The sequence below is a fragment of the Propithecus coquereli genome, unplaced genomic scaffold, assembly GCF_000956105.1.
Source record: "Propithecus coquereli isolate 6110/MARCELLA unplaced genomic scaffold, Pcoq_1.0 Scaffold552, whole genome shotgun sequence".
In the NCBI taxonomy this organism is placed as follows: domain Eukaryota; kingdom Metazoa; phylum Chordata; class Mammalia; order Primates; family Indriidae; genus Propithecus; species Propithecus coquereli.
In genome coordinates this window covers 763,619-786,258 of record NW_012151419.1, presented here as the reverse complement: position 1 = coordinate 786,258, position 22,640 = coordinate 763,619, and the positions used below count along the sequence as shown (strand labels likewise).

At 39.7% G+C, this 22,640-nt stretch overlaps 1 protein-coding gene across 3 annotated transcripts in view; it reads left to right on the top strand.

Annotated features, from left to right (window-relative positions):
* Positions 1–22,640, top strand: part of CORO1C (coronin, actin binding protein, 1C) — a 100,854-nt gene that overhangs the window by 30,991 nt on the left and 47,223 nt on the right. For 2 of the 3 annotated variants that reach the window (XM_012657603.1, XM_012657602.1), the window contains exons 2-3: positions 3,650–3,698; positions 16,474–16,673. In XM_012657603.1, the coding sequence (XP_012513057.1) occupies positions 16,479–16,673 (195 nt within the window). In that variant the 5' untranslated portion in view covers positions 3,650–3,698; positions 16,474–16,478. The remainder of the gene's footprint in view (positions 1–3,649; positions 3,699–16,473; positions 16,674–22,640) is intronic. The other variant, XM_012657601.1, reaches the window with a different exon arrangement.

Below are 22,640 nucleotides of genomic sequence, written 5' to 3'. Positions count from 1 at the left end.
CTTGACACCTGGAATCAGGAAAAAGCCCTGCCTGCTTTTGAAAGGTTCTTCCTGTTATCTCTGAAACAGTGAATCTGCTAATTTTTTTTTTTTTTTAAACTATTCATGATTCCTTTTTCTCTTTTCCATTTGGGAATCACAGTTTGAAGGGGGTCTTAGGTTTTAAGCACAGTGGCTTGGTTTCTGTGACTTTTGGGAAGCAGATCAGGGTAGGGTAATGGTTGTAAATTAGGGCAGCTTGTACCCGCCAGAGCTAGGTACTGGTCCCCATCTGTTTTTGTGTTCTTTTATAAACTTAACAAAGAGCGGCCGGGTGTGGTAGCTCACACCTGTAATTCTTAGCATTTTGAGAGACCAAGGTTGGAGGATTGCTTGAGCCCAGGAGTTTAAGACAAGCCTGGGTGACATAGTGACACCCCCCATCTCTACAAAAAAAATTTAAAAATTAGCCTGGCTTGGTGGTGAGCACCTGTAGTCCCAGCTACTCGGGAGGCTAAGGCAGGAGGATTGTTTGAGCCCAGGAGTTTGAGGCTGCAGTGAGCTATGATCGTGCCACTGCATACCAGCCTCAATGACAGAGCAAGACCTTGTCTGTTAAAAAAAACAAAAAAACAAAAAAACTTAACAGCACTTTTTTTCATCAAGCAATAGGAAATAATTGACTTCTCTTTTTTGTCTATGTCTCTCTGAAGGGTTTGGACTGCCTGGTTTCGAAGAACTCTTCTCATTCAAACATTTTATGATGCGTAGTGTAATAAGGATTAGGGAATGCATTTTCTGGTTTCATTAAAAAATTCTTATTCACAAAGTCTCTTGTGGGAAGCTTAATGTTTTAATTTACTTAAAAAATATGTAAAAGTTTAAAAAATACATTAGAAGCTTCCTCTAGCCCTCAAGTGAATGACTCGGATGCTGAATTCTGTGCTATGGACTGTGAGGGTCTGTGGAATTCCAGGGACAGGCGTTGGAGAGTCAGTGGCTATGGGACACTGAAAGTGGGCCTCTGCCCAAGGGTGAGCATAATAGTTCTAGGCTGACTCAGAACAGGTGTAACTGGGAAAGAGTAGTGTTAGGATGGGTAGGTGGGATGGCCTGGATTGTGGAAAGTCATGATAATAGAAAGTACATTTATGCAATATGTTAGAGTAAAATGTAAATATAGTTTCGTTATGTAGTTACAAAGGTAGATGAAAATGTAATTGTGGGTGTCACTAGTGTTGGTGATTTCTGTGCTAATACTAATTACATTTTGGGTCGAATGAGTAGAAATTAAACAATAAGTATAAAATTATTTCCTAGTTTGTGAACATGACCACCAAATACCACTATATTTCACATTCCTTAAAGGCAGAGAATGTCTTACATTTTTTGGTGCCTCCATTTCCTAGCATACTACCCAGCACATAGTAGGTGCTCAATAAATGTTAGTTGACTAATTGAAGTTCAGTTTTGCTTCATACACTTGTGATAGAGCTTATCAGTCTTTTCACTTTCCTAGAACATGAACAGAATAAAGAAGCTTTCTATGATGTAACAGAAGGACTACTAATTGTAAATATGTGCTTATTAAATTATCTTTGTGTTTCCAGGGTTAAAAATATTTATGAAAAATATATTTTAAAAATTGTTTTATAAGCTAACCTCGTAATTTTAGGCCAGGCACAGTAGCTCATGCCTGTAATCCTTTGGGAGGCTGAGGAAGGAGGATTGCTTGAGCCCAGGAGTTTGAGACCAGCCTGGGCAACGTAGCGAGAACCTGTGTATATAAAAGTAAAAAAAGAAAAAAAATTAGCTGAGCATGGTGGCATGTGCCTGTAGTCCTAGCTATTTGGGAGGCTGAGGCAGGACGATTACTTGAGCCTAGGAGTTTGAGGTTGCTGTGAGCAATGATCATGCCACTGCACTCTTGCCTGGGTGACAGAGTGAGACCCTGTCTCTAAAAAGAAAAAAATAAAAATATCAGCAAGGTGTTTGTGTGTATGTGCATATATATATATGTATATATGTGTATGTGCATATATATGTATATATGTGTATGTGCATATATGTGTGTGTGTATATATATGTGTATATATATATATACAAAGGAAAAATTTTAGAATGGATATTTTGTAAATAAAGGTAACTTTAGCTACAATTTCCCATTTTCCCTATGTGTGGCAACTTTTGGGACACTCTGTATATATACACACACCCATATTTGTCAAAACATGTTTTATTTGTAAACCAAATATTGGAGTTTTGGTTATTTAAAGCATAAATTCTAATAAAAAGCACAATGACATTACATTTTGCTACTTTATTGCAAATTCACTTACCTGACTTTTTGAATAAATCGAAAATATTGGTAACATGAGGTTCTTATGGCTTTTTTTTTTTGTAGCTTTGGTTAGCAAGTTTGTCTTTAGAATCAATGAGGTAACATCCTAAGGAAGCTTTCATCTGAGAGTCTTTGTCAAAATAGATATGGGAAGAACCATAATTTGATCAAAGTGAGGATTTAAAGTTTAGGTAGCCATTGAAAAAGCTGAGTTTCCCTTTATTGCCTTTGTCTTCTTGGGTTTCTTGTCCTTTGATGTGCTGATTGACTAGAAAGTGTCATGGTACCAAGTCCTCCCTAGAGGAGGAAGTGGAAGCTTGTCCATAGTGGACCTGTCGGGGGTTCCAGGCCCAGCCCCAGAGGAATCTTAGGGCAGATCTTGGGTCATTTCAGTGGCTCCTGGAGCCCCAAGGATTTAATGTGTTGGGAATTCATTTGACTTGAGAATTTGACAAGAACTGAGTAAATTAAGATAGGGTGAATTGTGCACCATTTCAGCTATTAAATGATCTCATCATTAGGAGTTCTTTTATATGTATTAAAGTTTGAAAAATTGTAGGCTTTGGTTTATATCCTGTTAGTGATGTTATAAATGGTCACAAAAAATGAGTTTTATAATTCCATTTGTGTGTGTGTGTGTGTGTGTGTGTGAGAGAGAGAGAGAGAGAGAGAGAGAGAGAGAGAGATTTCCGGCAGTTTTCAGAGATTACTACAAACCATAAATGTAGTTGTTTAAAAGAGTGTTAAGAATGGGAAGACCCCAATCTTTCTCCTGGCCTTCTACTCAAAATCATACCTTTCCTGGAGGTATTTTCATTTTATTGGTGAAATTGGATGTATAGTGTTTTCTTCCTAAAGAGCTGAGACCTTCTAAAGGTATTGGGTGGTGGTACCATATTTATTTGGTAGTAACTAGACTTTCCCCCATGAGTTACATTCTTATAGTTTCTTGTACTGTGTTGTAGATACTGATATTATGTTGTTTTTCTTCCCTCTAGAAGAGAGGTATGCTGATGATGAAATAGTTTGTAATTTTTTCAAAAAAGATCTGGCAGACAAAATGATTTTTCTAAGGTGCAGTAAGACTGTAAAAGCTATGTTTTCCTGTTTCTATAGGATGCCTGAAAATTCCAGAAACAGGAAGATTTTTAACAGTGTTAGTTTCATTTTCAAAAAGCATGTTCAATATGTTTTCCTTTAAGCTGCAGACACCTTTGTGGGTGAAAGTACTGTAATTTTAAAGCCACAGATCCAGTTATTAATCTGAAAAGGTAATTAAGTTTTAAAAAATATATTTTAAAGTATTTTCCCCATGGTTTTACTCTTCAGATATCTACTTGTAAAGAGAAAGCGCTTTTGGAGCTACTACTAAGAGGTGGTAAGTCTTCCTCAGCACCAGAGAGCTCAAGGGAAGTCACTAAAACCATCGAGTTGCATGAGTCAAAATTTGGCACCACTGTTGATGCATTTCTGTATCTAAAACACTTTTAAATTCAGTTGACTTCAAGTCTTTTGATGCCATCCATTTGTTTCTATTTCCATTGAGACTGGCTGTCTCTTCTGGCCTGGACAAGTGCGGTGACCTAACTTGCTTGCCTGATTCCTCTCAGATGCTCCCACTTGCACATCCATTCTCCAGCTGCATTCATGGTGATCTTTTTAAATGCAAATCTAATTATGTCACACATTCACACTGAAGAAATTTCCTATGGCTCCCAAGACTTTAAAGATAAAATCCTTAGCATGGCCTAGAGGGCCCTGCTGACCTCCCAGGCTCTTCTAGCCTAGTGTTTTGGGCTCCAGCCCCTCCTGGCTAGTAGTGCCGTCTAACTAGCCCTTGCTCTTGATACAGACCCTTTACACCTGTTGTTCCTCTCAGCTGGAACTCGCTTTTATTTTTGCCCAATTAACTTCTACTCATTCTTTGATTTCAACCTATTGTCGCTTCTCTGGTTGTTCCCCTGATTATTGATTCATTTACCTTGTGTACTTCTACATCTCAGTGCTTGTCACAGCAGCACGTTAATGTTTGTGTGACTGGTTATGGCGTGTTTCCTCCAGTAGACTGTAAGCTGCTTGAGAGTAGGCGCCGGGTCTGCTTGCTCACAGTTGTGTCTGCACTGTCTCCATGGTGCCAGACAGGTCAAAGCTCAATAAATAGTTGTTGAATAAATAAATGGGATTAAGGACCTATTCAGCATTCACAGTTGAGTGTGTGTGTTATACATATAACCCTGTGGGTGCTAGTAACTAATTTGGTTTGCAGTAAGTTGTGTATGTTTTATTAGGGGGGGTATGGACTGCATCCCAGTGAAAGAAGGATTCCCTGTAGACTCTTAGGCTTCACATTATGATAGGACCCTAGAAATCATTTATTTTAGTTCTCCCATTTTATATATGAAGAAATCAACAACCAGAGGACCAAAATGATTTAGGTCAGGATATACTTGTGTCTGACACCCAAGCCAGAGATTTTCTTTGATGTTCCTTTGAAACATTGTGAGGAGTATATGTTCATTTAATTCATTGAATCTCTGCTTGTCCAAGGTATAAGGTATTAAAAAGGGAAGACAGATTCTTCAGTCGAAGATGGTTATTTTGTTTTTTGGCACTGCTAGTTTTGCCTACGACTAGCCTTTTGAGGTTCCCATAAAAATGCCCTTTCCTTAAGATCTGGGAGTCCAGTAATTTCATTTCCTGGTATAGGAATATTGGAAAATAATTAAAAAAATTGTATTCCAAGAGAGACTTCATCTGACTAAATAGTGGGAAACAGACTCAGCAGGTTTGAACAGTCATACAGTGTGCTTTTTACCGGTTGTTGATAAGAAAAGTAGGTCATTAATATAGAAAGAATATTTTGAAACACATTCATGGATTAATTTTTAAGTGAGATTGCTAGGTCACTTATGTCTGTAAAAGTTCTGCAGTTGGTTTGAGACCTCTTGGGATTAATTTGGCTCTTTGAGTTGTGTTCTACTCTTTGAAGAGAGATGCAGAATTCAGCTTCTGAGTCTAGTCTCCTGTAGTGCACTTCAGGGAGATGGCTGCAGCCTCAGATGATTTTATGTGATTCCACAGTGTTCTCTGGGGCAGGGAGTGTCTGCCTCTGTCTTCGTGATGTAGGTTTCTTTAACAGTCTTTTTTCAAAGCTCTGGGGATGGGGAGAGTTGGTTGTGTTTATAAAGATGCTGGTGATAACCAGAAAATTGGGAGATATGAGGAATGTCATTTTGCACGTTATCTCTGCAATAAAAATATGTATTTCTGTCACTGAAGAACTAGAGATGACTCCTAAAACCTTATAATCTCATGTTTTAGTAATTGCAAAATTTCTGTAATGTCGTTCCTATTATATTTTAAGTGAGTTACAAGCCTCATTAAGGTTATCTTTTAGTTCATAAAGGGTCTCTCTTTAATACAAGTGTGAGAGGATTTAGGATTTTTATCTTTTGTCTTCAGGCTCTTTATATGTTGCTGTTTTGCTGTTTATATGATGCTCATTTATTTTTTGTCAGACTCGATTTTTAGCCGTCATTTTTATAGCTTCACATTCTATTCTAAATCATCGGTGAGTGCTTATGTTTGATGTTAGGTAGTCCCGAACTTCTCTTTGTAAGAAGTTCCTAAAATGAGTACAGATTATAAAAATGTAAAAGTAGGAGTTCTTTTCTCAGAAAGCTATAAAAAGTAAAACCTCTTCATTATACCTCACCTTTAAATACTTTCCTTGATGTATACACACATATCTGTATATTTCTAGTGTTTATGCATGCTCTTTTATGTTCTCTTCTTGGACAATTGAGCACATAGTCCTCCAGCTTAAGCCTAAGGGTTTTCAGTCAGGAGTAAAGATTTGCTTCCTTGGTCATAACTAATGCTCTCTGTTATTTGTCTCAGTATATTTGAATGCTGAGTTTATGTATTTTGATTTTTCCATTTTTACTTATGTTTATAAAGTATAGGCAAAAAATGCAATTTCATATTTAACAATTGTACAAACTGGCCAGGTGGACACGTGGGCTATCGAGGCTGCACCCCCTCGACAGAGCTCTAATGCTGTTGTTGGCTGATGCTGGGAAGCTGAATTGTATGTATGATGCAGGATTTATCATTGAAAGAGTATGAAAGTTCATGGGGTGAAAAGTTGAACTGCCCTGTACTTTGTGGTTGGAGGTCATTGTATTTCTCCCAGAAGTTCTTTATCTTTGGGCAAGTCACATGATGTCTCCAGGCAGAAAAAATGAAGGGCCTGAAAGTGATGAGCTTTGGAACCCTCTCCACTCTAGGCTTTTGTGAGCCCGGTTGCTTCTTGGTAGATCTTATTTGCATTTTCTTGTCTCTTTCTTCCTAGAAATATTTTAAAACTAAATGATATGGGGTTATTGAATCGAAACGAAATGCATTTTATTGGCATGCCTCATTCTCAGCATTTTACATATTACCTGGATCGATAATGGCATGAAACTACTTGAAAGGCTACAGTGAGTGTGAATTTTTTCCCTTTATTCTTACCATTCTTGGTGTAATTGAGCCAACATCAAGGTTATTCCATACTTGCAGGCAGTTGTCATAAGTGGTCAGCAGTTTTTCAAGAAAAAAACATTTTTTTCAAAAAGTCCATGTCATCCGGGGAGTGCAAATGTCTTTCAGCCATAGCTGCTGTGAATGACGTCTGACTTTTTTGCTGTGCTTTATAGCAAATGTTGTATGTGTTCCTTTTTCTTCCTTTTTAAAAACAGCTTCTATTAAAGTAAGTAAATAACACGTTTTTTCTTGGAATGTCTCATGTATGAATCTCTTAGTTAAAGAGTTGGATGCAGTATAAATGTGATTTGTTAGGTGGACTCTTGGAGTGTCACGGTGGGTTTTGTTTAAGAAAATTTGAAAAAGCTCAGCCATCTCATATCCAGAAAAGACGAATGTTGAATTTTTGTGTTTAATTAGAGTACCTCCCATATTTGCTTTGGGTGTCTGTGCTCTCTCATGAATGTGTATTCTATGTAGGCTTACATATTATTACATTTCCAACTTCTTAAAAGGAATTTTCAACTGCTGGCAATGCTATTTTAATAGCTGAGTTTAGGACATTTGTCTCCTCATCTGCTATACTACTTGCCCTTTTCAATTAAATAACACATCTCATCTCTTACACATTGAAAAGTACCTGCCATAAGAGCAGCAGCTTAGAGGGAACATGTCCTTTGTCTAATGGGACATTTTGGAGTCTTCCTGTGGTTGCTGCTGGCCGAGGGAACATTCTCAGCCTACTGAGCACTGGAGTAATTTGTGCTCCGGAATGGTCTCAGCAAATGGGCCGAGCAGGATTTTGCTACTAGTAGGGGTTTTCCTGTAATGTGTTCCTAGCAGGATGTGTTTCCTTTCATATGAACCATAGAAGTCCATCTGCTGGAGTCTTTAAACAGATAACTTCTCAGATAAACAGGAAAATGTCAAAATTGTGGTCATTTTTTATGAGATTGATGGAATTAGAATAGAGAAAAACGTAGTAACATTTACTCAGGTGTTTTGAGTGTATTTTATTTGGTGCCATTACAGTGTAAGTTCCCTGTCTTGTCTACATTTTTTTTCCTCCTAATACCCAACATGTTTCTCGTATGGCCCATGAAATAAATTTTCTCTATATAACTTGACTTCATAGTACCATAAGAAGCATGCCTTTTTTACACTGTCCTAGAGGTCGAGGATTATCAACTGACTATAAAATGGAAATTTTATTGTAAGAATGCAAACTTTCCTTTGACACATAAAATAATTCCTTAAACCATAGAGGTAGACCTTATTCTTATTGTTCTTGGTTAAGATGTTCACCCAACATATAAAGAAAATTTTAATTGTTTTTGTTTCCTTAGATGTTAAGCATTATGAATTTTAGTTATTGCTTTTAGATTTTCTTTATTTGAAGCTAAAAACAGGAGTATGTTGTCTGCTTATTAAAATTTATCGTGATGATTTCTAGATAGTCAAGACCTATCCCTTAATCCTCCTGTTTGGCCTTTAGTATCACCTGGAAACTTGGGCAGGGAGAAAACTGTCCATGTTTCTAAGATAGAAGTTACAACCAACTCCCAGCGAGTACATCTCATAATTGAGCCTATGCTCTCAGCCTATTCTCACGTTATCTTCAAAGGTGTATCTCTTTTCATTATAATGAGAACCATTCTAGAAATGAAAACCATGCTAAAGTAGTGCCAGTCTTATTGGAAATATGGGTAGAGTGATAAATTTCATCTTACAAGGCCTAATTCCACATTTTGTGGAAATTAAAAACCACATTGCATTGTCTCCCATCTAAAGTCAATTTATGTTGAAATTTATAAACATTTCTTTGTTTTGTTTAATGAATGACTTATTGCTACATCATCTTCCTCTTTATTACTGGGATGATCTTACCATTGCAAAGAAAAGGTCCTTTGCAGTTTTAAGAATTTGTGCTTGAAAGACCTATAGAGTAAGCAGCTTATCCAACTTTTCCATTCTCTGACAAGACATTTGGAATTGTACCTAGTATTTCATTGGACTTTGTGCCTACTGTATTAATTCAGGATTTTTTTCATTTACTCTACTTTTTTTTTTTTTTAATGGAGTGCTTCACAAATTTGTGTGTCATCTTTGTGCAGGGGCTGTGCTAATCTTCCCTGTATCATTCCAACTTATTAGTATATGTGTTGTCGAAGTGAGCACCATTTATTCTTTTTGAGAATTAGATCCCTTTTTAAAATGCTTTAGTTTTAGGGGGAAACTTTAGTTTTTAATTTTTTATTATTTATTTTTTTGGAGACAGGATCTCACTCTGTTGTCCAGGCTCAAGCGATCCTCCTGCCTCAGCCTCCCAAGTAGCTGGGACTGCAGGCATGTACCACCATGCCAGCTAATTTTTCTATTTTTTGTAGAGATGGGGGTCTTGCTGGTCTTGAACTCCTGACTGGTCAAACGATCCTCCTGCCTCAGCCTCCCAAAGTGCTGGGTAGGAGGACACTTTAGTTCTCTAATTTGTGGTTTGATCAGTTTGGGACAAGATATCTAATAAAATAACTCCTAAGTTTGATGATATGACATCTTAATTTGGAAATTTATAGCTGAATAGTTTTTAAATTGGTGAAACACTAATGCCATTTGACAATTCAGGCAGTTCTCTTAAGAAGAGGGAGGTTTTGTGTTTGGGATAGTTCTCATTTTTTTCTTTGCTTGAAGAGAAATTAAAGTATAGAAATACCATGCTGAAGTGGGAGAACATAAAATTTTATAAAGGGTCCTTTATAACTGATGCTGGTTCTCTTATATGAAAATGGTACTGTTGGCCCATAATCAGTATGGAATTGATTTGGGTTTTTCCTCCTGGGTAGGGAAACCTATTAGTGCTCTTAAATAATAATTGCTAACATTTATTAGCTAATACATACTATGCTTCAGATTCTATGCTAAGTACTTTGCAGATCTTTTAAAATCATTTTTGAGATATAATTTGTATACCATACAATTAACTCTAACATATACAATTCAGTGGTTTTTATTATTGAATCTATTTTTTTAAATCCACTGATCCATTTTTTTTTTTTTTTTTTTTTGAGAGAGAGTCTCACTCTGTTGCCCGGGCTAGAGTGCCATGGTGTCAGCCTAGCTCACAGCAACCTCAAACTCCTGGGCTCAAGCGATCCTTCTGCCTCAGCCTCCCCAGTAGCTGGGACTACAGGCACGCGCCACCATGCCCAGCTAATTTTTTTCTCTTTTTAGTTGTTTGGCTAATTTCTTTCTATTTATAGTAGAGATGAGGTCTCGCTCTTGCTCAGGCCGGTCTCGAACTCCTGAGCTTAAGCAATCCTCCCGCCTCGGCCTCCCAGAGTGCTAGGATTACAGGCGTGAGCCACTGCGCCCGGCCTCTTTCTGTTTGTAATAGAGACAGATAGAGATGGTCTCTCGCTCTTGCTCAGGCTGGTCTCGAACTCCTGAGCTCAAACGATCCGCCCGCCTCGGCCTCCCAGAGTGCTAGGCCCGGCCTCTTTCTGTTTGTAATAGAGACAGATAGAGATGGTCTCTCGCTCTTGCTCAGGCTGGTCTCGAACTCCTGAGCTCAAGCGATCCGCCCGCCTCGGCCTCCCAGAGTGCTAGGATTACAGCTGTGAGCCACCACGCCTGGCCTTTTTTTTTGTTGTTGTTTAAGAGATGGGGTCTTGCTGTGTTGCTCGGGCTGGTCTTGAACTCTTGGCCTCAACTGAATCTTACACATTAGCCTTCTAAGTCCCTGAGATTACAGGGATGAGCCCCTGGGCTCAGCTCTCCTTTGCTCCATTTTTAAATTGGATTGTTGTCTTTTTTATTATTGAGTTATATAAGTTCTTTATGTATTCTAGATACAAGCACCTGATCAGATATAAGATGTGCAAAAATTTTTCTCCCCTTCTGTGGGTTGTCTTTTCACGTTTTCGACAGTGTCCTATGAAGCATAAAAGTTTAAATTTTGATGGAGTCCAGTTTATCTACTTTTTCTTTTGTTTCTTGTGCTTTTAGTGTCATATCTAAGAATCCTTTGCCAAATTCAAGATCATGAAGATTGCCTCCCATGTTTTCTTCTAAGAGTTTTATAGTTTTAGCCCTTGTATCTAGGTCTTTGATCTATTTCGAGTTAATTATTTATATGGTATAAGGTAAGGATCTAACTTCATTCTTTTGCATGGTGCTGTCCATTTGTCCCAGCACCATTTGTTGAAAAGACCATTCTTTCCCCATTGAATGGTCTTAGCACCCTTGTTGAAAATTAGTTGACAAAAGATGTATGAATTTACTTCTGGACTTTAATTCTGTTCCACTGATATGTATGTCTGTCCTTGTTCCACTATCAGTGTTGTGATTATTGTTGTTTTGTAATGTGTTTTGAAATTGGGAAATGTTACTCTTCCTAATTTGTTCTTCTTTTTCAAGGTCGTTTGGCTATTTTGGGATCCTCGTAATTCCATGTGAATTTTAGAATCAGTTCATCAATTTCTACAAAGAATTCTTCTGGGATTCTGATAGGGATTGCATTGAACTGTATCAGTTTGGGGAATATTGCCATCTTAATGTTAAGCCTTCTGATTTATGAACATGGGATGTCTTTCCTTTATTTGTGTTGTCTTTAATTTTTTTCAACATTGTAGTTTTCAGTGTACAAGTCTTACACCTCCTTGATTAGGTTTTATTCCTAACTATTTTATTCTTTTTGATGCTATTGTAAGTGGAATTATTTTCTTAATTTCACTTTTGAATTGTTATGACTGTATAGAAATGTAATTGATTTTTGTATATTGATCTTATATCCTGCAACCTTGCTGAACTTATTAGTTCTAATAGTTCTTTTAATAGATTCCTTATATATATTTTCTGTATATAAGATCAGGTCATCTGTGTACAGAGATAGCTTTACTCCTTTTCCAATCTGAATGTGTTTTATTCCTTTTTCTTGCCTAGTTTCCCTGGCTAGAACCTGTATTACAATCCTGAACAGAAGTTTCAAGAGTGGACATCCTTGTCTTATTTCTGATCTTAGGGTGAAAGCATCTTTTACCATTGAATATTGTGTTGTAGTATTTTCGTGAATGCCCTTCATCAGGTTGAGGATGTTCCCTTCTATTCTTAATTTATTGAGTTTTATGTTATGAAAGTGTGTTGGATTTTGTCAAATGTTCTTTCTGTGTCTGAGGTGATTGTGTGATTTTTGTTTTTTATTCCACTGATACAATGTGTTACATTAATCGGTTTTCAGATGTTGAACCAATGTTGCATCCTTGGGATAAGTCCCACTTGATCATAGTGCATAATTCTTTTTCTACATTGCTGGATTTGGTTTGCTAGTATTTTGTTAAGGATTTTTGCATTTGTATTCATAGGAGATAATGGTCTGTAATTTTCTCGTGATGTCTTTGGTTTTGGTATGAGGGTAATACTGGCCTCATACAATTAGTTTGGAAGTGTTCCCTCCCTTTCTTTAAATAAATGTTTGATGAACTTCAGCAATGAAGCCATCTGAAACTGGACTTTCTCAGATATTGGTTTAAATTCTTATTATAGGTATCATTCCCTTTATAGATCAGGAAACAGAGGCTCAGAGAGGTTAAGAAATTTGCTATTAAGTGGCAGAGCTAGGATTTGAATCCAGGTTATTTTATATCAATTACTAGATGACAACAGTAGGTAACATTTATGAAGTGATTTGTTTTGTGTGTCTAACCATACAAGGTGCTATAACATAGTAATCTCCTGCCACCGTCTTATCACCACTTGCTCATTTAATGATCACTTCAACTTTATATGCGTTGTACTCATACAGAATCTGACACTTCCGGGATTCAGTGACTTGCCCTACTGAACCATGGCCAGGAAGTAAATGGCACAGTTGTGCTTCTCACTCACAATGCTGTCTGACACTGGAGCTTGCTCTCTTAATTGCTATTCTTTATTGTGTGCCTGGAGGGTCTGAGACATTCTGTGTAGCAAAAGCAGCTGTGCCACATGTGCATAGCTGAGCCCAGATCAGGTTTGACCTTGGAAGAGAATGGGCTCATACTGCCCTTCAAGCTCCACTTTGACATGCCTGACTCAGCACATCGCTGTGAAAAGCACTGGCTTTTCTCCCTCCCTCTGCTCTGTAGCTAAAATTCTACTCCGTGATCGTAGCAGAAGAACTTCTGTATTATTCTGCCCAGATGTAGTCAGGATGAAAATAAGTTGTCACTATGCATAATATAGAAATGTCTTTTTAAGGTATTTTAGTATGTAAGTCAGCCAGCAGATTTGTATTATGTAATGTCTTTCAATGAAGACAGTCTAAGCACTTTACATATTTATATTAATCTTTGTATTGCTGTGAGATTAGATGGTATCTAGCTTATTTGAGTGAAGAGGAAAAATTGTTAGAGGCCTTTCTCAAATATCCATTCGCATTTAAAAGTGAGGCTCTAGGCCGGGTGTGGTGGCTCACACCTATAATCCTAGCACTCTGGGAGGCTGAGGCGGGAGGATTGTTTGAGCTCAGGAGTTCGAGACCAGCCTGAGCAAGAGCGAGACCCCCGTCTCTACTAAAAATAGAAAGAAATTAGCCAAACAACTAAAAATAGAAAAAATTAGTTGGGCACAGTGGCGCCTGCCTGTAGTCCCAGCTACTCGGGAGGCTGAGGCAGGAGGATTGCTTGAGCCCAGGAATTTGAGGTTGCTGTGAGCTAGGCTGATGCCATGGCACTCTAACCCAGGCAACAGAGTGAGACTCTGTCTAAAAAAAAAAAAAAAAAAAGCGAGGCTCTAAAAGGTGACCTGATGCCTGTGTGGGAGGAAGGACATGTTGAGTGTGGACCTCACCTGGGCAGTGAGATCTGATCTCCTGCAGGGAGGGGTGGGTGGTATCTTGGGAGCCAGGAGGAACAAGGGACTGGAGTCCCCACTGTACAGAACCGGCTTGTCAGTACGGCACCTGCTTTCACCTGTGCTCTCTTGTGCTGAGTGTCATCCTGTCCAGAGGCCTGCACTCTGGCCTCTCCTGGCTTCTGCTGAGAGGGCAGGCCAGTATCCTGGCTGTGCAGCCCTGGAGGGAGGGGATCTGACTGTCCGGCTGTCCCTAATTTAGGCTTTCAGTCAATTCTCTTTGCAGCCCCTCTCCCACATCCCTGTCTTCAGAGACATACAGTTTCTCCTCTGACTGTTCTGGCTGCTCACAGTGGGCCTTGGCGTTCTTCTGGTGAGCTCCCTGAGACATTCAGCTGAGTAGAGGACACGCATGCACACTTTAGTCAGTTACACATGCATGACAGCTTTGCATCATCCAGGAGTTCATTGTCACAGTTGCCCACTTGTAGGCTGCTTTCCAGTTCTCTTGTCCTTTGGTGTTTATACCTGCTTTTATTCCTTTGCTGACATTAGGATTTTAGGAAGGAGTGGAGATAAATGCCATTTGTGTTTCATTTATAAATTACCTTTTCATGTCCTTTGCCTAATTTTTTTATATAGGAGGAATATTAACTCTTTGACATGGCGCTGTCTTTTTTTCTTCTATGTTAACTTACTTTTGAAACCCTTGCTGAAAGGTGCTTGTACAGGTGGTTGTGGGGAAGTGGATCCTGAGATCAGCCGGCTGAACGGTGGCTTTTATGTAGATGTGCTTTCCTTTTGGTTCTCCCCACCTCATGGAAGCTGTCTTATCCAACTCATGCTTAAGAAGTATTCCTACTGTTTCACGAACGAAGGGTCCTGGCCAAGTATAAGCATATCATTTGCCATCTCCTGTATCAAGTACTCGAAATGTATGGTCCTGGTCGTCAGCTGGAAAGCTCTGGCAACAGCTGGGCTGAGGAACATGGATGCTCGATTGCCTGCCAGGGGTCTGTTGCCTCAGCCCAGCCACATGCCCCAGCGTCGGAGACAGGCCACTTTTGCACATGCCTTGGATGTCCCATCTGGCAGGCGTGGACAAGTGTTAGCCCTCCTCTGTACATGGGGTTCTGGTTTTCAGCTGAGTTGTTAAGGTTGAACCATGTTCTATTTCCACTTAGGTTTTATCCAGGCTCCTTGTATCCTAACCAGTGTGAACAGAATGACCTGCTGTAGCAGGTAGGAAAGTTACATTGGGTGCAGTCTAGGAAACCTTAATCAGGCAGGGCCTGGTGATCCTAAAGTGCAAAGCTTCCAGTGTCTATCAGACAATTTAGTGGAATTTGGAGTCTGAAATGACAAATAAGGGAGCCTAGGAACCTAGTTCTGTGTCCCCTTCCCTCCCCTCCCCTCAGATTTCCTGGTTCGCTAGGGAAGTGGCTATGGCTATGGTGAATGATCAACTCTGACTGAAAACCCATCCTGGCTTCACTTCCCCTCCAGAATAGCCCCTGCATTTTTCCTTTCCTCTGTCCCAGCTGCTGCTGCTGGATCATTCTGGACCTTTCTCGGGCTTGGTTTATTATCTATCATGGCTTCCTAGCCCAGTGCCTGACTTTGAGCTTCCCATCTAATTCGTTCAGTGTACCACTGCCAGACTTACTGTCATCCTAAACATCACTTTGATCATATTGCTTTCCATGAAATACTTGCTCCTCTTTTCTAAGACCTGGCTCTTGATCCATCAGGCTGTCTCAGGCTGATTTTTCCTGTTTTTTTTACTGTGGAGCACTGAGCGCTAGGCAGTTGGTCCTGGGGTGCTCGGATTGTTATGCCCGTGTTAGAAGGAGATTAGAAGGATCTGAAGACAAAGGTGGTTGCCATGTCTCTTGAATTCCTCCCTACCTGGAGTTGGTCTTGTGAAAGCACTCTGGGGAGCAGGCACAGTTCTCAGACAGCAGAGTGCTGATATCTGGGGAAAATGTTTAAAAACTGAAAAATTACCTTGGCAGGCTGAGGACAAAGTCACAAAATCATAACTTGTTTTTGGGCTTTTTCAGCTTCACATCTACCAGATAACTTCACTTTGGAGTTTTTTTTTTTTTTTTTTTTTTTGAGACAGAGTCTCACTGTGTTGCCCGGGCTAGAGTGCCGTGGCGTCATCCTAGCTCAAAGCAACCTCAAAGTCCTGGGCTCAAGCGATCCTCCTGCCTCAGCCTCCCGAGTAGCTGGGACTACAGGCATGTGCCACCATGCCCGGCTCATTTTTTCTATGTATTTTTAGTTGTCTGATTAATTTCTTTCCATTTTTAGTAGAGATGGGGTCTCGCTTTTGCTCAGGCTGGTTTCGAACTCCTGAGCTCAAACAATCCGCCTGCCTCGGCCTCCCAGAGAGCTAGGATTACAGGCGTGAGCCACCGCGCCCCAGCCTGGAGTTTCTTATCTATACAAGGGGAAGGGTTTAGAGTGAATTATCTGTCAGTTCCCAACCAACCCTGAAACACTAGCTTTCCTTTATTCTTTGCCTTCATCTTTCTACTGAAATTAAAACTGATGAGTTGTTTCTGGATCTTGAATTAGGAATTTTTCATTTCTTTGTAATTCTTTCCCTGACGCATTTCTCAGTTGTCTCTGGGTATGTGCTGCAAAGGGAAATTTGGATTTGCAATTTGGCTACTTTTTTGAGGAGAGCAGACAAAATGCCATATCATTCTGTTTTTCCTACTTGGAGCTTTTCATTTGTAAAAGTAAAACTTTCAGTGCATAATTCTAACATAATTCCTGCTTTTCCTCTGCAGACACAATGAGGCGAGTGGTACGACAGAGCAAGTTTCGGCATGTTTTTGGTCAAGCAGTGAAAAATGACCAGTGCTATGATGACATCCGGGTTTCTCGTGTGACCTGGGATAGTTCCTTTTGCGCTGTCAATCCCAGATTTGTTGCCATAATCATAGAAGCGAGTGGGGGAGGAGCGTTCCTTGTGCTCCCTCTGCACAAGGTAAGTAACTTGACCTTCCATTCTGTTAGACACCCTCTGGTAGTCTCTATATTTTTTCTGTAATAGATTGACAGTTCACTAAGAATAGTGTTTACTGCGACCATTAGACTCTGATGTAATTGAGGTTAAGTTCCACACGCCTTACTAACCACATCAGTTTTTCTCTAACAGAATCATTAAACAGAATGGTGACCTCTGTTCTGGGCGTGCCCTCTATGCATGAAAAAAATTATTAGAATGACGTTGTAAGCACAAGCAGTCATAGGAATTTTATGATTTGGGTCTTAATCATCCACTTTTCACAAAAATTTTTCTTTTGGAGTAGTTTTAATAACAGTTATGTTTTTGCTCCACAGTAAAGTTTCAAAACCAGTTATATTTTTAAATGGGCAGAAATTTATAAGATAATGTTCTCTTTTTTTGTGAAGTCACGAGGACTGAGACTTTTTGGCTTTATGAATAGTAAATGAAACAAGGGCTCAAAACAATGTTCCACAGCAATACCGATTTTAATTCTGAACAGTAATAAGTTTCAGTATAGGGTTTAAAGAGTGTTAACAAGTGGTAGAAATAAAGAATCTTTACTGAAAGTGGGTCTGTGTGTTCAAATGCAGTGGACTTCCAAGTCCTCCTTTCTCCCTACTTTATTCCTCCCCCCCGCCCCAGAGCCCGCTCCAAGGTGGAAGATTAGATAGGAATTTTGTGCATTTGCTGACTGATCATGAACACTGCAGATCAAAATCTGCACTTACTTTATCAGCAAATCCCAGAGTTGCAAATACTGAAGGGAAAAAAGCGATGAAGACGGCCCAGAAGCAGTTGTTTTCTGTTAGCTTTTAGGAGGAAACTGAGTTTGGTGAGTCCTGAGCTTCGGCGATAAGGCTCAGTGCTGGTGCAGACGCAGGTGTGAGTCACATCACGGCTGTGTCCACTCTGCTAGAGACAGTGGGGGGAGTGGCTGCCCCCGCCTCTGAGCCGTGCACGTTAGGGGTGCATCTCAGCATAATGGTCCATGGGATTCTGGAAGTGGCTACAATACAGTGAATTTCTGTCAAAGTAATGTTTCCCATTGTATTTTGATATTTTTTCCCTTGGGAAAACTTCCATCTCTTGTACTTTTCTGTCAGCGATGCTCATGACTAACTTGTTTTATTTTAACATCTGATTTTTACATTAGTAGCCAGATTGTTGTGGTATTGATATTACACAGTAGAACCATCTCACTACAGAAGTAGGGAGTTGGATGCCTTTGGGGAACAAATTTGATTTGTGTTTTTCAAATGCACCTTCTTTCTTACTGGCAAAGGTGACTATTTTCATTAAGTTGAAAATTTATGTAATATTTGGATACTTTTATTTCTGTGGAGAAAATTGCTATTGAATGGCACATAAGTGCACTACACTATTATTTTGAAGTAGATAACACTTCAGCCAAACATGATAATTTTTAAAGCAACCTATTCTATCCTAATTCTTGTAAGGCTGGTGAAAGAGCAAAATATTAAAACAACTTAATGCCAGTTGCATTTGGTTTCCACAACTTTTTAGTTTATTGGAAACTTGACTTTTTATTGCTGGGTTTTATGGCTGCCAGCTGAGAAGACAGCCACAGATTGTCAACCCAGATCAGGCACTGGAGTGCCGTGATCTGTTTTGGAATTAGTTTTTATTTCCCCTTTATTGACTGAGGGATAAATTTAAGACATTTTATTTTTCTTCAAAGAAATGGAACAAGCCGATTAAGAAGCCCAGAATAAACTTTTGAATGCCTAATCTTCCACTGAATTCAGATACTTCCCTTCAAATTCCACATCCACAGAAGGCTCTGTGAGTCCATCGTTGCTTTTACGAACCATGGGAAACTTTGAGTTTCACTTAAACCATTTAAGGGAGACTCGTATGCTCCAGCCTTAAACTTACTGGATCTTATGATTTGGTTTTTCATTAAATAGCCTACATTTAATAAATATGTTTTAGTATTTTGCTCTTTAGCCTTACAAGAATTAGGGTAGAATAAGTTGCTTTAAAAATTATTATGTTTGGGTGAAGTGTTGGTGTTGAGAGGAGCCATGAGGATCTTTTGTTCCCAGGCTATAATATTGTCTGTGTGGCTTTGCGCCTTAAATATTGTTTTAGAGGCGGTAACATTAGTCTAAACTAAGCCTGTGACAGTCACTGGAAATGTCAATACTGGGGTTCGGTAACTGGTAGGTTGCCATGTACTATGTGAGATTCTTGTGTATTAAAGTGTATTTAGCCCTGAATGTCAATGTGGGTAGAGGAAAGAACGCAGATCTGGAAATCGAGGAGCTGTGGAGTTCAGTCTTGGTTTGGTCACTGACTTTTAGTGGGACATGGATGTGTCACTCTGTCCTGCTCTTCTATTTCTCTGTAACATGAGGGGCTGTCTATAAAAGTGATTTTCTGCCTTGGTAATTCTAGATGATCTCAGAAGTGCTACTCATCTCCTATGGTTCTCATTATGGTTCCCATTATGAAGTTATTTCTAATGCAGCTGGTCTGATACTCAGAATTCAGCAAAGAAAACACTGTTGTTCCATTCTTTCCCTTAGTCCAACACATAACTTTGAAAAGTAAATTAGATGCCTTTTTACTTGTGGCTGCTTTTCTACCAAGGCCCAAGGCTGAGCCCAGCGAAGAAGAGTAGTCTTGTGTGTTCTCTAGACAGTTGTGTGCCTGGGGAGCTCTTGGAAGGATCGGCTGTGGTGGCAGGGCCTGGTCCATGAGCCCTGGAGTGTCACTTGACACTGTCCCTGCCTAAGTTGCTGGCTGATTGCTGGGGCATCAGTAGCTGCTAGAGAATATAACCCTCTTCCACGTTGTTAGGAAACCAACACTTCTATCTCCTTTATGGGTCTAACTGCCCTCTTGATAATCTACCTTATAATTTTGGTATAATCGTGAGTATTTAAATAAATACTATAAGTTTTACATTTTCACAGTTGATATTTGGTTGTTCATACAATATGAGTAAGTCTTCACATTGATTAGTTGGTTTGATCTTCTGTAAGCTGAGTGCCTGGTGTGTGCCAGCATCTCTGCTCTTCAGGAGCACTTGCATCTGGTTTTTGTTGTGGTCAGTTTACTAATCTCCCCCAGAAAGCATCCTAGCAGATCACTGGTACTGAGGTGTTTGTCTCCTTTTTAGAAGTGCAGCGTCGAAGAATAAAAACATGATGGGGACTCCAAGTACATAGTGAACCCATTAATCCTAACATAGGGCTCTTCGCCCTGGAAAAGAGTCCTACAACTTCAGTGTCTTGGCAGCTATGAAATAGTTTTATATGAGGTGCTGCTTTGGTTTAAAAGCAAAAAAAAAAGAAACACCACATAAAACAAAAGAAAAAAGAATTCCAGAAAACAGCCAAATTCTCAGATACAAGGTTATGCTTGAAATCAAGATAGCAAGAAATTAACACCATAGGTGTGTGTTAGGCTAACCCCAGTACATGTTGGTAGCATTCTGGGGTTATTCTCAACAGGAACCTTAGGAGATGGGCATGGTTTTTAATAACTATTTCAGGGGCTTCTAATAATATTTCTCCTTTTTGTTTCTGGTTATAGACAGGCAGGTTGGTTTTGGTGATGCTTTTGGGGCTCTGTGCTTATTAATATTGAGTGTATGCATACATTGATCTTAAAGTGGATCGTAACCCTTCCAGAAAGGCTCCCATTTGCAAACACGGCTTTCCGTGAATTTCTCTTGAAAGCTAGTTAGTTGTCAGCAGCTAATAGGGCTTATTACTGCAATCTCATGAGGCTTGTGGTTAGATTCTGGGAGAATGTAAAATAAGTTAGACATGGTCTGTGTCTTCCAGGTCTTAAAATCTGAAGTGGAAAGCGTAATAGGAACAAACACATTAAAACATGTACACAAGTACACGCACATGCAGCAAGAAGCACACTTATGAATGTATGTTTAAATGTATGGTTTATGAGGTTTGTTAGGAAGATTTTATTAGAGAAAGTGGTATTTTAAGAGGTCATTGCTGGAGGAATACAGGAAGTCCTCAATCCTGAGGTGGGGTGATTTAGATTAGTACACGTGATGCCTGATGTCTTTTGTAATGCTTCCATCAAGCTGCAGCTTGCCATTCTGCCATGACTTTTCAAGGTGTGGCTTAGAACATTTTCATTTTCTTTAGTCTTTCAGAAGATGAATAATAAATAGCAGTCCTGCTGAACACAAGTTGGCTTTGTGGTTTTGCCTATGAGATATACTTTTTTTTTTTTCTTACCACAACTGCACAAACTGCCTTGTCGCAAGAGCGCACAGGTTTTTAGCCCCCTGTGTAATCTACCACGTTGGCATGAATAAGCCTTTCCTTTGTGGAGTAGCCACACTCGTGATGTAGGACTGAGGCATTCCCTCCCTACTGTGAACGCTGGAGGCTCACACAGACAAACCAGTGTTTCTGGTTAGGTGTACGTACACACACACACACACACACACACACACACACACACACAAAACCAGGTCAGAGGGAACCTGTAAATCCTGCCTTAAAACAAGTGAGAGTGGGGGCAATTGGTTAGAATTATATGCTCTTGATCTCTTGACATTGAGTTGAATGGAGGGTGCAAGCTGGATGGCTCTCCTCTTCCCTAATTGTATTCTCCTTCCTCCCTCGAGCATTCCTGCTGTGAAGGAACTTCAGTGTGTCGGAATGATGGCGAATTTCAACCTTGCAGTGACTCGCCTGGTGAGATGGGTCACTGTGTCTTCTTCTCTCCTTCTAGCTCTTTTGCTGTAGCTTTGCAGTTCCTTCTTGTGCATAGTTTTGTTTCTCCTATTTATTTTAGGAACTGTGTGTGAGAATATTTGGAATCTTGCTTTATTTGTGTCTGTTGAACTATTTTTTTCGACTCATTTTGCAGTATTTTTCAACGAGGGTTTTGTGAAAGAATTTAGCCCTACAGAAAATCATTTGAATGATGATTTTTTTGGTTCTCCCCAGGAAGGAACATAGCTAGTGCCTTCTAGATGCATAAGACAGAAATTAATTTATTACATACAGTAGCTGCCTTAGAGCATTAGGACTTAAATCTCTTAATGAACACTCTAGAGCAAGGTTGCCAAGGTCTGCTTTAGAGTGTTTCTGTTGTTTGTTGAGGAAGAAATCTTGATTCATTTCAGTCAGTATTCTACTAGTGAGCTGTGGTGGTCTTTTCTTGCTGTTCAATATCCAGCTCACACGTTACCTTGGATTTGCCCAGATGGAGGAAATCATCGTTTGTGTTCTCTTGGTTGCTTGTCTGTGCCACTAGTACCACGAGCTGCATTGTCACATTGTATTATAATTATTTTCTTATTCACTTAACAGATGGGGAAGCCGTTAGAGTTATATGCTCTTGATTTCTTGACTCTCTCGGATAGAGGATGCAGACTGGGTGGCTAGTAGCCTTTGGTACAGGTTCTCCGAAGTCTTGCCTTACTGCATGGTGGTAGGCAGCCCCGAAGATGGCCTCCAGTGGCTCTCATCTCCTGGTATCCATGCCGTTTGTGGTTCCCTCCCACATTAAATGGGGCTGACCCGTGTAACCACAGAATATGGTGGAATTGATGGAATGTGACTTCTGAGACTAGGTCATAAAAGCTTACTGGCATCCACTTTGTTTCTTTTGGAGCTACCATGTTGTGAGGATACTTAAGCAGCTCTGTGGAGAGGTCCATAGGACCTCCTGCCAACGGCCAGCGCCAGTTTACCAGCCATGGGGATGAACCATTGGAAAGTAGATGCTGCAGGCCCAGTCAGGCTGTCGGATGACTGTAGCCCGGACAGACACCTAGACTCGTAAAAGACTCTGGGCCAGAACCTCCCAGATAAGCTGTTTTTGAACTCAGAAACTGTGTGAGATAATGAATGTTTATTGTTTTAGGCAGCTGAATTTCAGGATAACTTGTTAAGTAGCAATTGATAACAAATATATGTATTCTCAGAATAT